This window comes from Dama dama, chromosome 12, assembly GCF_033118175.1.
Source record: "Dama dama isolate Ldn47 chromosome 12, ASM3311817v1, whole genome shotgun sequence".
Lineage (NCBI taxonomy): Eukaryota > Metazoa > Chordata > Mammalia > Artiodactyla > Cervidae > Dama > Dama dama.
This window is the reverse complement of record NC_083692.1, coordinates 76,464,807-76,481,974: the sequence shown is the minus strand read 5'-3', so window position 1 is coordinate 76,481,974 and position 17,168 is coordinate 76,464,807. Positions and strand designations below refer to the sequence as shown.

The 17,168-nt window shown below is 40.9% G+C and overlaps 2 pseudogenes and 2 gene segments (V, D, J or C); all 4 read right to left on the bottom strand.

Annotated features, from left to right (window-relative positions):
* Positions 1-511: 511 nt before the first annotated feature.
* On the bottom strand, positions 512-1,320 carry LOC133066941 (T cell receptor alpha variable 22-like). The segment is given in 3 exon segments: positions 512-532; positions 676-1,031; positions 1,221-1,320. Coding segments are annotated over 3 exon segments (429 nt in total).
* A 2,332-nt stretch (positions 1,321-3,652) lies between these two features.
* On the bottom strand, positions 3,653-4,272 carry LOC133066940 (T cell receptor alpha variable 8-3-like; annotated as a pseudogene).
* A 4,445-nt stretch (positions 4,273-8,717) lies between these two features.
* Positions 8,718-9,489, bottom strand: LOC133067349 (T cell receptor alpha variable 21-like; annotated as a pseudogene).
* Positions 9,490-14,872: 5,383 nt separating this feature from the next.
* Positions 14,873-15,436, bottom strand: LOC133066939 (T cell receptor alpha variable 20-like). The segment is given in 2 exon segments: positions 14,873-15,219; positions 15,385-15,436. Coding segments are annotated over 2 exon segments (399 nt in total).
* Between the last annotated feature and the right edge of the window lie 1,732 nt (positions 15,437-17,168).

Sequence of the window (17,168 nt, the reverse complement as noted above, 5' to 3'; positions counted from 1 at the left end):
CAGAACTATAAGAGAATTCATTTGTTTTAACTTATCACGTTCATATTAAACATTGAGCAAACATTTTTTGTTTGCTTTCCACAGTAGTAGGATGGCATGTCAATATTTGCAGTTGTCTGTTGGAACACTTTGTGGTGAGGCAGACTTGAACATTCTGGAGAAGGCGACTAAGCTGGATAATATCTTTATTGGAGTGATTTCATTTAATTCCTTTCACTTTTTAACATTTTTTAGTTCAGCTTGCATGCTCTGTCACTCAGTCTTGTCCAACTCTTTGAGACCCCATGGACTGTTAGCCTGCCAGCCTCCTCTGTCCATGAGATTTCCCAGTATTTCCCAAGAATACTGGAATGAGTTACCATTTCCTCCTCCAGAGGATCTGCCCCACCCAGGGATCGAATCCATGTCTCCTGCGTCTCCTGCATTGGTAAGCAGATTCTTTACCACTGAGCCACCTGGGAAGCTGTGGTTAAATACTGATTTTAATTCTGTCCTTGTATCAACTACTCTGCTAGTTCCCAGTTCGAAGTTTCTAGTGAAGAAGGAGACACAGACTGAGAAGGGGAGATTGAGACCGAAGTCCGTAACCTGTAGGGCCAAACAGTGTCTGTGGTTAAAACTGTCCTGATGCAGGTGAGTAACATGAAGCACTGCAAACGCCCTGTGGGGCCTCACGGTGTGACTGAGGCTGGAGGAGGGGCTGAGCCCCGGGAGGGTTCCTGTAGAGGCTGCAGGTGCCTGGGGAGCACCGTGCTGCGCAGCACAGAAGTAAGTGCCCGAGTCTGTGGTCCGCGAAGAGGAAATGTGCAGTGAGCTGCGGCGTTCTTTGGGGACTGTCGTGGCCTTTAATCTTCCTTCCTGCTTTGTCCCTGAAGGAACGGAAAACAGGTGGATGAGGCGGCCCCCGGGGTTCTGAAGATACCACTGCACATCGTCTGGGAAGGTGGAGAAATTACACCGCAGAGTAGAGCTGGCTCCCTCCTGGAGACTCAGGGCTGGGGGACTCTGCACCACATCCATCCCTCTCACACCTGATGAAAAGGAGAGAAACAGTCATAGGTGAGGGTCACAGAGCACCGGCAAAACCCGGAAAGTACACCCCCAACCCCATAAATGATAAGGATGGAAAGTCTGCAGGACTTGTCAGCTCCTCTTCCTCCTTCAACAAAAGAGAAGCTGCTCATTCCTTCAGACTCCCCTGTGGGGCAGCCCCAACTCACAGCAAACCTGGGCAAACAAAAGCCCCAGTACAGTGTCCACTAGCCTTTTCATGATGCTTTGCCTTGTTGCTGGAAAGCATTCACAAGATACTTAGCAAACCCTGGGTGGTGAGTGTCATGACTTGTCTGGATGTTTCAGCTCCTGCAACCAATCAGCTCAACCAACAAACCCTGCTCAGCTGACACTCTGTGACAGGCAGCCCCACCCTCTGGTCTCAACTGAAGAGGTTAAAGAGGGGTGAGAGTGGAGGGAAAAGATGACATTCAATGTTTTATACATAATTTTGAACTTGTGAAATGGAAGTTCCTATTTTCTCCTGATATATATTAATAAAGAAATCTTAGGCAATAAAAGTGGAAAAAAATCAGAAAAAGCTGGTATCTATACTTCAAAATTTTCCATATTACCTTTTGTTTATGACTCCCTGTTTGGTCCAGGGGACATTCCTGAGAGCTATGGATAAAGATAACAACATAGATAAAGATAATAACAATCAATGTAAATATAGATATTTTGCATTATGGTCATAAATGTCTAGTTCTTGAATCAGGGAATAAGGCAGAGCTATTAATTGAAAGGAATATTCATCAAAAAGCATGCTTCTTATATGCCGATAATGATTTAGCTTTTCTTCACACAAAATTATTCTCCTCTATTATTACTAACCCCATTTGAAAGAGTTTTCCAGGGGATGGAGCGGTAAAGAATATACTTGCCAATTCAGGGGACAAAAGAGATGGGGATTCGATCTCTGGGTCGGGAAGGTCCCCTGGAGAAGGAAATGGCAACCAGCTCCAGTATTCTTGCTTGGAAAATCCCATGGCCAGGGGAGCATGGTGTGCTATAGTCCATCGGATGGCAAAGAGTACGACCGGACTGAGCGACTGAGCGACTGAGCACATGAAAACTCACAATGAGTTTCGGAGGTAGGAGGTAGGTGGGCCCCTGGGCTAGACAGCTGGTATTTGTTAAGCAGAGTAAAATTCAAGCTTTGTTTTCCCTACAGACTCCAAATACTGAGGGAAGAACCAACTCTACCTTGTTGGAACTGTTCCTTTGACTTGCTTTTCACTGCTTTTGTTATTATAATCATACATAATGGGCTGCCTCAGAGAATCAGCCCCTCGGCCTGACTGCTAAAAGGCTTTTGTTCACGACCTATCCACTTGTGGATGGTAGGAAAGAAAAAATCAATACATCCCCTGCCTGAGGCTTGCCATTCTAGGAGATGTTTACAAGATTAAGTTTGCCTTTTTAATTTGTTTCCTCACCTTCCCCCACCCTGTTCTATAAAAGAACCTGCCATCCAGACCCAGACAAGATGATTATTTTGAGACATTAGTCTGCCATCTTCTTGGTCAGCCAGCTTTCCAAATAAACTCCTTGCCCACACACCTCTTCTCTCAGATTCATTAACCTGTCATGCTAATTAGCCTCAGTAACCAAGACAATTAATGGCAGGAGCTGAGCTCCCCTAGAGTAAAAAAGTGACCACTTCTGAGGTCAAGAGGTCAAGGAAAACTGTGCAGGCACAAAAAGACTCCTCGGAGCTCAAAAAGGAGGTGGCACGGCCTCATAACAGATGATGCCACGCATCCCACAAAGCTCTGCGCTGGAATCCATCTTGGCAAAAAGATGCACATGCATCTTTCAGGAGTGTCCTAAAACAGGTCTGATGTTGGGAAAGGAGAGAGATACCTGGCCAAAGATAAACACAGACCCAGAAGAACTGCCCCATATGGATGACTTAACCACCTTTTCACTGCACTCCTCATCTTCCTCCTCATTAGGGAGGATGCCCTTGTGTCTCCTGCATTGGCAGGCTGATTCTTTAACACTGCACCACGTGGGAAGCCTATTAATGGAGACTGATGAATAAAGGAGAATTTTTTTTGCTTCACACTATATTGTATTTGGAAAGGTCACCTATATACATCCTTAAGTGCCAACAGTAATTAGCTCCACCAGTCCCAAACGCTTTAGTCAAAGAGTTGAAATCCTTTAAGGAAAGAAGCTTCTTAGGATACTAGCAAAATAGTCTGGAGATAATGCAGTTAGAAATAAGGCATTGTCCTGGGTTTTTTGTTTGCTTGAGAGATGAGATTAATATTGTAAAGCAAATTCTCTGACTTGTGTTATATCAACTCACATGGCCAATCTCAAGCTATTATATCTCAGCCCATCACTATTCCAAATGACCCGGCAGTAAGTAGCTTTCTCCAGCTTGTTGAAAATTCTATGGCTTCATTTTCCCTAGAATTCTGATTCTAGAGGACAAAAATGCCAAATTTCAAGAAACAGGATTCTTTCCTTTGCAAAATGATAAGGAAAATGAATAGAAAAGACAAGAAAAAATGAAGAAAAGAAAAATCTAAGATGCCCATGGGAACCAAACACTTCCAGGATTCTGTATTGTCTGTGCTGTTTGCCTTCACAGAACATGCCAACCTCCTAATACAACAAAGACTGAGCTACAGGGTCCAGGAGGTTTGTGTTCAGCTCCTCCTGCAGCCCCAGGCACTGTGTCACTCAGAGCACAGAAGGACTTGGCTGAGTCTTTCCAATGAGCTGGTGTTTTCCTCAGGTGGAAGGACTTCTCACTCTTCCTAAATTCAGCCTCAAAACCTCTGATGGCTGAAACAAGATTGTCTCCAGACACGTACTTCAGGAGAAGCTGGGGTCCTTGTCCGGGTACTGCACGGACCAGAAGAGGTATGGTGAAACAGAAGATGAGTAGCTGCACCTCAGCTCCAGACGGGCTCCTTCAGAGACAGTGATGTGGTCATCAGGCTGGGTCACTGACTGGGCTCCAGCTCCTGCTGAAACATCAATGCTGAATCAGTGAACTCAGCTAAAACAAAAAGTCTCTATTCAACATGGAGCAATATTCCATGTGTGGACAAAGGAGTAAAATGGAGTAATACTCACTCAGAAACAGGAGCATCTCAAGCATCAAGGTGAACACCAAGGTCATAGTGGAGCAGTGAAGAGGCAGTGAGCTCCTTTCTAACAGGTTCCCCACAAATAAGTTTGAAGACTGGCTAACTTGAACCCAGGTTTCTCTGAAGTTAAGAATGACAAAGGATATATATTTCTTCTGATGGAGATTGTAGGGAGGTTGTTAGGAAGAGAAGCTGTCTTAACAAAATGCCTATCTCTGGTGTCTGAGATGTTTTACATCTCACTGTGTTAAAAATGATCAGAACATCTCTTTAAACCCGAGGGTTTTGTGAGGTTCTTCTGATCCTTCACAGAAAAGCAATTTCCAATTTAGGCAGCAGTGCCCTCCAGAGGCCAAATAGAGAACTACGGAGAAGTTCACTTTTCATTAACATGCCCCACCTTTTTACTGCCCTTCTATGGTTGAATTTCAAAGCATTATGATTATGTACGGAAGAGGATTTATATGTTGTCAGCCTTGAACTATTTGGCTTTTTAAAAAAACAGAATTGTGAGTTAAAAATGTCCTGTGTTACTGTATAGCACAGGGAACTATATTCAATATCCAGGGGTAAAAAAGAAAATAAAAAAGAAAGTCTATATACGTATAACTGAGTCACTTTGCTCTACAGAAGAAATTAGCATAACATTGTCAATCAGCTATCCTTCAACTTTTAAGTGTTGGATACAAAATAATTTTTAGAATGAAACATAAAATCACAATGTTATAATTTTTTTAGTTTCCAGATTTAACTGAGCTAAAAGGATATAATCCAATATATTTCAACTGCAGAAAGAGAAGAGCCATTAATCCAGAAGCCTTCACTAATAAAGGTGAAATTCAGACATTCTCAGTTGAAGGAAAACTAAGAAAAGTGGTCACCAGAAGACCTATCCTAAAATTATGTCTAAAGGAAGCTCTATAAACAGAAATAAAATTATAAAGGAAGGAGTCTTGAAACAACAAGAAGGAATAAAGAATACAATAAGCAAAAATATGGATAAATATAATAGACTTTTCTTCTTGAATTTCCTAAATTATATTTGGTGGAAATATTTTATAGCATATTAAATGTTATATAATAACATATATATAATAATATAATTGTATAGCTGGGAAAAATTATAACATGTCTAATGAGGCTCTAGACACACATGGAGGAAATACTAAAGAAAATTATTTTATGAATGGGGAGAATAAATAAGTGTAAAGGGAGGCAATACTTATACATTACATTCAAATAGGTAAAATAATATTACCAATAGCCTGTGTTATGTAAATGCAATAACTGGAGCAACCATACAAAAACAGCTATACAACAAGACACATCTAAATGCTATAGGCAGCCATGAAATTAAAAGATGCTTACTCCTTGGAAGGAAAGTTATGACCAACCTAGATATATTAAAAAGCAGAGACATTACTTTGCCAACAAAGGTCCATCTAGTCAAGGCTATGGTTTTTCCAGTGGTCATGTATGGATGTGAGAGTTGGACTGTGAAGAAAGCTAAACACCAAAGAATTGATGCTTTTGAACTGTGGTGTTGGAGAAGACTCTTGAGAGTCCCTTGGACTGCAAGGAGATCCAACCAGTCCATCCTAAAGGAGATCAGTCCTGGGTGTTCATTGGAAGGTCTGATGTTGAAGTTGAAACTCCAATCCTTTGGCCACCTGATGCTAAGAGTTGACTCATTGGAAAAGACCCTGATACTGGGAGGGATTCGGGGCAGGAGGAGAAGGGGACGACAGAGGATGAGATGGCTGGATGGCATCACCGACTCAATGGACATGAGTTTGAGTAAACTCCAGGAGTTGGTGATGGACAGGGAGACCTGGCGTGCTGCGGTTCATGGGGTCACAAAGAGTCGGCTACAACTGAGCGACTGAAATGAACTGAACTGACTGACATGCTATCGGAGCTTCTCTTGTGACTCAGACCTTAAAAGAATCTTCCTACAATGCGGGAGACCCGGGTTCAGTCCCTGGGTCGACACAATGCCCTGGAGAAGAGAATAGCTATGCACTCCAGTATTCTTGTTTAGAGAATTCCGGTAGGCTACAGCCCATGAGGTTGCAAAGAGTCAGACACAACTGAGCAACTAACAGACACACACACACACACTAAACACTGCAGATAAATTGAAGTGTAATCCTAGAAAATGTTGAATAATTCACAGGAGGTTAGAAGGAAAAACATAGGGGACAAAAAAAAAGCACACAAAAAATCAAATAAAATGGAAGTCTGAGCCCTAAAATATCAAGACATTAAAAACAAGTGATCTACACACAGAAACTAAGACACAGAAGTTGATCTGAACACACCAGTGACAAAACAGTTCAGACAAAAAGTGGATTAAGAAACATGACCCAACTATAACTGTCTGAGAGAAATTAATTTCAAATAAGACATGGTCATCTTGAAAGTAAAAGGATGGGAAAAGATGTATTATGCAAACATTAATCAAAGGAAAGTATAATGGCTATATTAACATCAGATAAAGTAGACAGACTCCTGAACAAAGAAAATTATCAGAGACAGAGAAATATTATCTACTGATGAAGAGGATAATTTACTGAGAAGACATAGAGATCCTAAATGTATATGTACCAACTAACAGAGCTGAAAAATAAGTGGAACAAAAATTAAAACTAAAAAGAAAAGAGACAAATCTAGAAATATAGTTAAATACTTCAATATTCCTCTTTCAAAAACTGGTAGAATAACTTGCCAGAAAATCAGCAGATGTATAGAAGAACTCAATAATAACACCATTAACCAGTAGGATTTAATTACCAGCTATACAACACTCCACCCAACCAGAGGAGAATATACTTCTTGTCAAGTGTCCATGGAATATATACCAGGTAAATCCAAATCTTGGGACCTAAAAAAAATCAACAAATCTAATGTAAAAGAACTGAAATATAAAGAGTATGTTCTCCAACCACAATGAAATAATAGTATAAATAAATAACAGAAAGATACAGGAAAATTCCCAAACATTTGGCAACCAAACAACACACTTCTTAATCATCTATGGGTCATAGAGAATGTCTCAAGGGAAATCATTGAATTTCCCATGAGTTGAATAAAAATGAAAATACAGCATACCAAAACTGGGGGGACACAGCCAAAGAAGTATTGAGAGTGAAATTTTAGCACCACATGCAAATATTAAAAAAGAATAAAATCTCAGATTATCTAAGCTTCTATCTGAAGAACCTGGACAAGGAAAAGATAAATTAATCCAATACAAGCATAAGAAAATAATAAAGATAAAAGGAGAAATCAATGAAATTTAAAAGAGATAAACAGTAGAGAAAATCAATGAAACAAAGAGTTGGTTCTTTAAGAGGATCAGCAAAACTGACAAAGTTCTAGCAAAACAGACCGGTGGAGGGGAGTGGGAAGAACAGGGACAATGTCAGCAGGCTAATTAGCAGTATGGCATCCTATGTGATTGGCTAAGGATGAACATTTGCCTTTCTCCAGTTGGTCATAGGCTTCTGTCATAGCTCAGTTGGTAAAGAATCTGCCTGCAATGCAGGAGACCCCAGTTCAACTCCTGGGTAGGGAAGATCTACTGGAGAAGGAATATGCTCCCCAGTATTCTTGGGCTTCCCTTGTGGCTCGGCTGGTAAAGAATCCACCTGCAGTGTGGGAGACCTGGGTTTGATCCCTGGGTTGGAAAGATCCCCTGGAGAATTGAAAGGCTACCCACTCCAGTATTCTGGCCTGGAGAATTCCATGGACTGTATAGTCCAAGGGGTCGCAAAGAGTTGGACTCGACTGAGAGCATTTCACTAACTAACTAACATTAGCAGTTGGTCCTGAGTTGAATGAACTTCCAAAGTATTATGCTAAGTAAAGTAAACAATGCCAAAATGCCATGTATTTTAAGATTCCATTTGCATAAAATGCATAGAATAAGCAAACCCGTGGTCAGAAAGCAAGTGGGTGGCTCCCAGGGATGTGTGCGTGGGAAGCGCGGGAAATGATTGTGTCATGGGCCCGTGGTTTCCTTTCAGGGTGATGACAAGGTTTCAAATCTAGATAGAGGTAGTGATGGTGCCATGTTGTAAGTATACTAGACGCACACTTAGGTGTTCATTTGAAAGAGAGAATTGTGTGAAATGTTGCTTAATCTCAACAAAACTACTATTTTTTTACTTTTTATTTTATATTAGAGAAGAGCTGGTTAACAATGCTGTGTTATTTTCAGGTGTACATCAAAGTGATTCTGTTATACATACACATGTATCTGCTCGTTTTCAAATTCTTTTCCCATTTAGATTGTAAAACTATTATTTAAATTGAAGTTGATGAAAATCTAACAATCAAAGAATTCACAATATAATTTTAGATCATTTTAAAAGATTTTTTAAAATTTATTTATTTATTTTAATTGGAGGATAATTACTTTACAATATTGTGATGGTTTTTACCCTACATCAACATGAACTGGCCACAGGTATACCTGTGTCCCCACCATCCTGAGTACCCCTCCCACCTCCCCTGCCACCCTATCCCTCCAGGTTGTCCCAGAGCGTGGGCTTTGGGTGTCCTGCTTCATGCATGGAACTTGCACTGGTCATCTATTTTACCTGCGGTAATGTACAAGTTTCAATGCTATTCTCTCAAATCATCCTACGCTTGCTAATTGCCTCTATCTGGAAGGAAAGTCAATACAGAAAACCCCTTATTGGAAGAAGTTTCCTCAGCGCCAAGCCAGGACGTGGTTGGAGCCCCATCTGCAGTCTGAGTCCTGGGAACAGGCTCCCTCTGCGCACTGGGGCCCACAGCTCAGAGGTCGGTGGTCGAGTCACTGTGCTGAGAAGTCACAATGTGTGAAGCACTGTGTCCTGATGGTTTATCCAACGAGACTGTAATTCTTCCACGTGTTTGCTCGTTCTGATTCGCCTGAATTGACAATAGGGATGTGAGCCCTTTCCCGGGATCCTGCCTAAACCACTGCAGGAAGTACAGAGCGCTGTCAGGGTAACTGCAGTTGAGATCCACGCTGTCTCCCTCTCTCACGCTCAGAGCTTCAGGACTCTTGACTCACGTCCTGCTTACTGCTCACCCCTGTTCAGAAAGAAAACAGAGACAGGCTGGTCAGCGGCCGATTATTCTTGGAAACTAAGTTAAGTTTACTTTTTCGTTCTCCACAGGAACTCCCAGAAACCATGCAGGTACAACTCCCTGACTTTCTGTCTTCCCTAGGGAGGAATATCAGGGAGTCGCCCATTCTTTGCCCATTTCCAAATCCCTCTAACTCACAGTTTAGTTGTAACCAAAGGATGAGCAGGCTCAGGAATTTGTCCATTCCTTCTGTCATTTAGACTTACTGGAGAACTGAATTCTTGTGTCTGTAAAATATTCAAGGACTCGCAGGATAAAAGACCTGCTTTACTGCCTCTTGTGTTCAAAACTTTCTACAGGAAACACAGAGTCAGCCCAGCCAATCAGAGCAAGTCACAGAGGCACAGAGGAGGATGCGCTAGAAGCCCATCTGCCAGGAGTGCGAGGTTGCCATGGAAACACCACCATCTCAGGGCTAAGCCCAGCCTTGCCAGAGAAATGTTTATCTCTTCCCCTCCTCCTAAGGAAAACAATTTATAACACATCAGATTTGCAGAATGTGGCTAAGTATGTACCTAGAGGGGCTTCTTTGATGGCTCAAACAGTAAAGAATCTGCCTGCAATGCGGGAGACCCAAGTTCGATCCCTGGATGGGGAAGATACCCTGGAGATGGGAATGACAACCCACTCCAGTATCCTTGCCTGGAAAATTCCATGGACAGAGGAGCCTGGTGGGCAATAGTCCATGGGGTGGCAAAGACTCAGACAATACTGAGTAACTCATACACACAGGTACCTAGAGAGAAATGTAAGCATAAATGCTCATGTTAGAAAAGAAGAAATCAAAAGTTTTACTGCACAGCTGCAGCTGAACCTCTTCACATTCCTGCAACTGCCCCCTCCTCTTGCCACTTCAATTCTTAAGAATTGTTTTCTTTAATTCACACTTTCTTGAAAATCCCTTTCTATCATTTCTCAGCCATCAGGTTGCAAAAAGAGTTAAGAATCATAATATTCACATTCAATGTGTGTGATATATCAGGAAATGGGCACTTTCACATCCTATACCTGAAGTATAAGCTAAATAAGATTCATAGGTGCTATTTTCATATCATTGGCCAGATATTCCACTTGTCTGAGGATTTTTTAAGAAATAACCTTATAAATACATTATAAAATTGCATATTGTATGCAGCAAGGATATTTAAATATCCTTCAATACAAATACTCAATATGTTATGATAGATCAGTATAATACTATACAGTTGTCAAAAGAGTAAGTAGACTTATTTCTGACTTGCAAAGATTTTTTGGACTTATTCAAACTGGTTATTTACATTTTAGATTAATTCTTGTTGGACTATAGCTGATTTACAATGTTATGTTACTTTCTGCTGTATAGCAGAAAAAATTTTGAACTGTTTAATACTGGAGTTTTTATTTTTTAATTCTCATTTTATGTTGCCTGCAGCATTTATCTCAGATATCCCTTCATTTTTAAACATGTTTAAGGCTCAGTTTCCTTACCTGAGGATAGATTAATATTACTTTGTGGGTTTTAGATTACAGGAGTATCTAAAGTGCTGAGCAATGGACCTGGCGTATGGTAGTGGTTCAATAAATGAAAATAAAGACTCTGATGTTGAAGATGAGAATGACAAAAAGACAGCAGGTAGAAACAAGAATCTCATGATAATTCTCGGATCTATTCCACTGAAGACATTGGGCAGACTATAAAGCTAAAAACCCAAAAGATCAAAACTGAACAAAACCAGGAAGTATGGATAATAATACCTGTGTCTCTCTCCTTCAATCAGGAAACTTCCACTTCTTCTCTTCTTTGTAAACCCCCCCACCTCTTCTTCTACCCACAAAGGAGGAGTGAGGAGGGCTGATTCTGTCATTCAGAGTCCATTTATGAGTAAGAAATTGAAAAAAAAAGCGAAAATGCTAGTTGCACATTCATGTCCAACTCTTTGTGATCCCATGGACGGTATCCTGCCAGGTTACTCTGTCCATGGAATTCTCCAAGCAAGCATACTAGAGTGAGTAGCCAATCCCTTCTCCAGGGGATCTTCTTGGCCCAGGGGTTGAGCCCGTGTCTCCTGCACTGCAGGTGGATTCTTTACCATTTGAGCCCCCAGAGAAGCCCAGGAGATCAGTTCTCAGTCTAACTTAAACACAGGGCTCCAGAGTCCACTTATTCTGCTTCTAGCTCCTGCATTTTGAAGTCTTTGCCTACCTGTGATAAATGCATTTCTATAGAGGGCTAATTTAGTGCCCTGGGATGGGCTGCCTCTTCTTTCTATTTCAGCCCAGATGCCTGAAAAGTAAATCAACTCTTGGCCAGTTTGAGGTGTGTCCTATCTTTCCACCTCATCCTTGTAGGAATTCTGAGCTTGCTATTCTGGATTCAGAAGGAAGTAGGAAACTCTACTTAGGCATGAACCTTAAGCTCACCTTTCCTAGAGGTAATCAGAGGACCAGTGATATTAGGTCCTGGAGGCAATTAGGTCCAGGGTCAGCTAAAAGTCCTTCTTCACTTTCTGTTTGTCTTAAGCTAATATATATAGCATCTTCAGGAATCTTCCCTGTGGTGAGCAGGGCAGGATTTGGCCACTCTTAGGTCCCACTTCAAATGGAAATATTTTAGTTGAATAATAATGAATATATGACATATCAAAACATGTAAGATGCAGCAAAAGCAGTACAGAAAGTTCCTGACTTATTGTTTTCCAACTTTACGATGGTACAAAAATAATATGGATTCAGTAGAAACTGCACTTCTAATTTTGAGTTTTGTTCACGGGCTAGTATGATGCTGTCTTTTAATGCTGAACATCAGCAACAAGTTGCAGCTCCCAGTCAGTTACTCAATCGCAAAGGTAAACAACCAACACACAACCCTTCTGAACCTAGACAACCACTCAGTTTTTCATTTTCAGTACAGTGCCAAATAAATTATATGTGGTAGTCAGCATCAAATTATAAGATAGGCTTTGTATTAGATAATTTTGCCCAACTGTTGGCTAATATAAGTGTTCTAAACATGTTTAAGGTAGGCTAGGATGAGCTATGATGTTCAGAGTTTAGGTATATTAAATGAACTTTTGACTAAAAGTATTATCAGCTTATGATAAGTTTTTTGGCACATAATATCATTGTAAGTCAAGGAATATTTGTAATTAGAGACAAATTTATGAATTTAAATTATATTTGTCAGGAAAAAAGAAATGTTGAGAATTAATAGGCAAAGTTGCAACTCAAAGAACTGGAAAAAGTAGCAAGTTAAAATAAAAGAAAGTAAAGGTAGCAAATAATAAAGCAAATAATAAAAGGTAGCAGAAAAAAACACAATTTGTCAACCATCATAAGAGAAAACTAAATATATAAAGAACCCTTTATCTGTTAAACTAACTGAATCCATAATTTCAGGATTATTAAGTTTCTCCCATAAGGCTATGCTTACATGGCCTCACTATAGTGAACTTTCTGAAAATTTTTTCTAAATCATTAAAAACCCTACACAAATTCTTCTACAGGTAGAAAAGAAGCCATAAATTGCAAGTTACCTAATGAACCATTACAATCTTGATACCAAAATCTGACATTAACATGGAAAAGAAAAAGTTGAATACTAGTATCATTCAGGAAAATGGGGGGAAAGTGCTCAATAACATAATAGTAATCAATGTTTCATTATGTAAAAAGGACAAAACAACATTCCTAAGGGCACTTAACTCTAGATATGAAAGTTGGTTACACATTTAAAAATCAATTTAAATAAAGAATATTTATCAAAAACACTATAATTAATAATCACAGTGAAATATTGAATTCTTTACCTCTGAGTTTGGGAATAAATAAGAAGAATTCTATTCAACATTTTATAGGTGATCTTAGCCAGTTAAATAGGAGTTGCTACATCATTTGTGGGGTGCAGTTAAAATGAAAATGCAGAACGACAAGTGGGCTGGGGAGTCACCTCGTAGGACCACTGCCCAGACCCCAGACCTACTGAGGAGCTTTCCGTCGGTGAGAACACACAGAGGTGCTGGGCGAGTGGTCCCTGGAGAGGACAGGGAAGCTCCACAGTTTCTCTCACAGACCTGACCCTTCACGTCTCTTCCATCTGGATATTCATCTGCATCCTTTATCATAGCCTTTTATAATAAACAGGTAAAAGTAAGTGAAATATTTCTCCTAGTTCTGTGAGTCACTCTAGAGAATTAATTGAGCCCAGGATTTTGTTTTGTTTTATCTTGTTTTGGGAATCTTCTATCTACAGTCTTTTGTTCAGAAGCACAGTTGATCACTTGGGCTTGTGACTGGCATGCCTTTTTCAGGTAGAAAATGTCAGAACTGACTAGAATGATAGGATACTCAGGTGGGATTGCAGAGAATTGCTTGGTATGGGAAAAAACACATTTGTTGACCAGAAATGTTTTGTGCAAGTAGTAAAGGAGACTCATAGGAAAGAAGGACATAATAGGGCAGAAGTGGGTTTTTCCCTACACAAGAAGGGAAAAAATCTGTTTTTTTCCCCTCACACACAGCTTTTTTTCACAATAGCACAAAACTGTAATCAATCCAAACAACCCAAATATCTACTTCTGGGAGGATGGATAATTAAATTCTTAGATATTCATATAGAGGAACTCTACACATCAGTTAAAAAAAGAACCAACAAGACATACACAAAGTGACACCAGTGAATTGCAAAGATATTATTCTGAGTGAAGAAAGCCAGAGATAATATACACTATGCATGTAGATATTAACAAGTGTGAAATTTCATTGAGTTCTAAGCTTCCGTTTTGTACACTTTATTATATGTGTTGTACCTCAGTTACAGAGAGAGAGAGAAGAGAAAGCCAAGAAGCATTTTGAATATGGAGATAAATGTCAGTGTCATCACCTGAGAATAAAAAGTGGTTCCTCTGGGGAGGCAAAAATAGACGATGTGGAAGAGTGAGAAGAAAAAGAGAGTACTATTTGATTTTGTAAATAAATGAGAGCATTATTTTGATTAAAAAATTTTATTTTTAAAAAGGATGAAAAAGTGAGAATCTCAGATGAGATGAGGTTGAGAAATAATCATTGGCTTTATTACCACCAAAGCCACTGGTTTAAGTGAGAGCTTCTCACGGAGTAATGCTCACAGAAGTCAGGTTCAAGGAGGGGACAGTAAGTCTAGACAGTCAACTAATTTCATTATTAAGGAGAAGAGAAATGTAGTAATAGGGCTGGTGGAGATATGACCTTTGAGAGTATATTAAAATGGGAAAGATTCTCTTACAGATGTGTGGCCAGATTATTATAAGAGAATGCCAAAAAATTTATTTTAGGGAAGAAGGTACATTCCTGTGGCGTCTTTTCAAGGGGCCCAAGACTGGAAACCAAGACTCCATACCACCACTATCCCTTTCGAATCTACACGGGCGAAGCTCTGGACTGTTTAAAAGAGCAGCCTGATCCATGGACACACGGCGGGGACTGTCTAGGATCCTGGACAGAATGCCCAGTAATCTCTGCTGTCTGGCTGCGTCACAAGAGTTCGTTCTCCATAGGACCACTTGGGAAGAGGCCCTGGGTGCTCAGGAGGCAGGAAAACAGCAAAGACGCCCTTATTCTAGAGCCGCAGCCTCAGGGCTTGGGTACAGTCTGCAGGTGCCTGGGGAGCACTGTGTCTGCACAGCGCAGAGGTAAGTGGCTGAGTCTTCGGGTTTGGGGGCTTCGATGTGCAGAGAACTTCCCTTCTTTAACAAGGTGGCTCTCAGTCTTTCTTTCTGCTTTTCATCCCCAGCTAAGTAAAGAAGGAAGAGGAGTTCAGGGCCCTTCCCAGGGTCTTGTCTATACCACTGTAGCCCTATGAAGCTGCTGACGGTGTGGCTGCAGTTGAGGCTGAGACTGCCCCCCTCCTGGGTTCTCAGGGTCTGAGGACTCTGCTCCACTCGGTCTTCTCCATGCAGCCCTGTTCAGGAGAACAAAGTCAGAAACAGCGCAAAGCTTTCAGTTCAGCAGTGCTTAAAATCCCAACACAAAGCCTGGGATAAGCAGTGTCTAGACTCCTCTCTCTCTCCTCCCCGTCTTTGGAAAAATGTGCCCGTAAGTTCTCACCTCTTAACCGGCAACTTACATCCAACCTGAAGCCACAAGGCTATGAATGCACATTCCAGCATGTTCTCCATCCTGCCACCTCACTCTTGATGCAATTTTAATGATTCCAAATCTTCTCCCCTGAGGGGCTGCTTCTGAGTCTTAGTTCTTCTCTAATGCACAGGAGAGCCTTTCTGCTGGGCTCAGCCAATCACAAGCAAATCCTCTAGTAGCTTCATGCTTTTAAGACACTGGGAAAATGAAAGGAATGGAATCACTGCCCCCTGGTGGTCACAAACATCTCACTGGACAACTATGCCACCTACAAAGACAAATATTGAGGGAAGGACATCCTTGATGTTGGTGGGCACAGTACACAGGAGGTCTAAAGCAGTAATCAGAAAAGCCTTCTCTGCCTGCGATTTTAATCATGTCTTTGTTCCTTGGATGTACTTTAAAGCTAAACTGCTACCAAGGGTTATGGGAATTGAGCCCAAGCATCAGTGTAATGGGGCTTCTTAGGTGGCACTACTGGTAAAGAGCCCATCTCCCAGTGCAAGAGATGTAAGAGACGTGGGTTCAATCCCTGGGTGGGGAAGAGCCCCTGGAGGAGGACATGGCCATTCACTCCAGTATTCTTGCCTGGAGAATCCCCTGGACAGAGGAGCTTGGCAGGCTACAGTCCATGGGGTCGCACAGAGTCGGATGTGAATGAAGGGGCTTAGTAGCTGTGGTATTGGTGTAATGAACTGTGTTTCCCTCTACGGTACACAAGAGTCTCAGCAGGGGAGACCTTAAAAAGACCAGAGTGCTGAGAGAAGCAGAGGGATAGAATAGTTGTGCATCTGTCTGGAAACCTCTTTGACAGAGAATTGGGAATATAAGTTAAGAAATCCATTTCTTCAAATAATTTTATGCCTGGCTTCAGGGACCAAGCATAACTAAAACTCAGGGTCAAGAACTTGATAGCTCTTGGGAGGGCAGAACAGGCGATCATGGCAGAGCGAAAGAAGAGCTCTCCAATGTAGACATGAGACAGGTCAGAAAGTCACAGGGCAGAGTGGGTAGCAGAAGATAATTATAGCAAAACTAGCCTTGCTTAATTTGCTCGCTTCTATGACACCCCATTGGATTTTGTCATTGAACGTGTGTCTATGTTGTGGAGTTGACCACCATTTATAGAAGCTCTCTTAAGACTTGTCTGAACAGCACACTCTGCCCCAACCCCATTAGCTTCAATGCGGAAAAAGAACATCAGCTCTCAGCTGCACTGTTTTGATGTCACTTTATCATTTACCCACTCAGTGACAAGAAAGAATAAGCAGCACAGAAGTTCTTACACTAACAGTGTTTGGAGTTTCTTGTTCTTGGACTTTTTATTTGAATATTTGGTAATTTCTCAGTGATTTAAAAGTCATTGAACTAACATATCAATTTTAGCATCCTTTCATATAATTCATTTTACCCAGACTTAGCAAGCTCTCTTACAATCATAGTTAGAAGGCAGCTGTTCTTTGTTTCTGAATGTGTTATCTCAGAAAGAAGATGGGAAAGATAACTGCAAGATAAATGCAGGAGCTCTTTGTAGAACAGACACTAAATGAATCTGGGAGCTGGATGAGTGATGTGTAATGAAGCTCAAGAGATGATTTACAGTTGTGAACTTTATGAAAATTGCATGTCATTTTAAAAATATTTTTAATTTTAAATCACTATAGAGTCATGAAAGTTTCCGAAAATGTACAAGGAGGCTCTGTGTACTCTTTACCCGGTCTCCTCCATGGCATCTAAACCAGCAAATTAACATTAGTAAAATCCACAGGT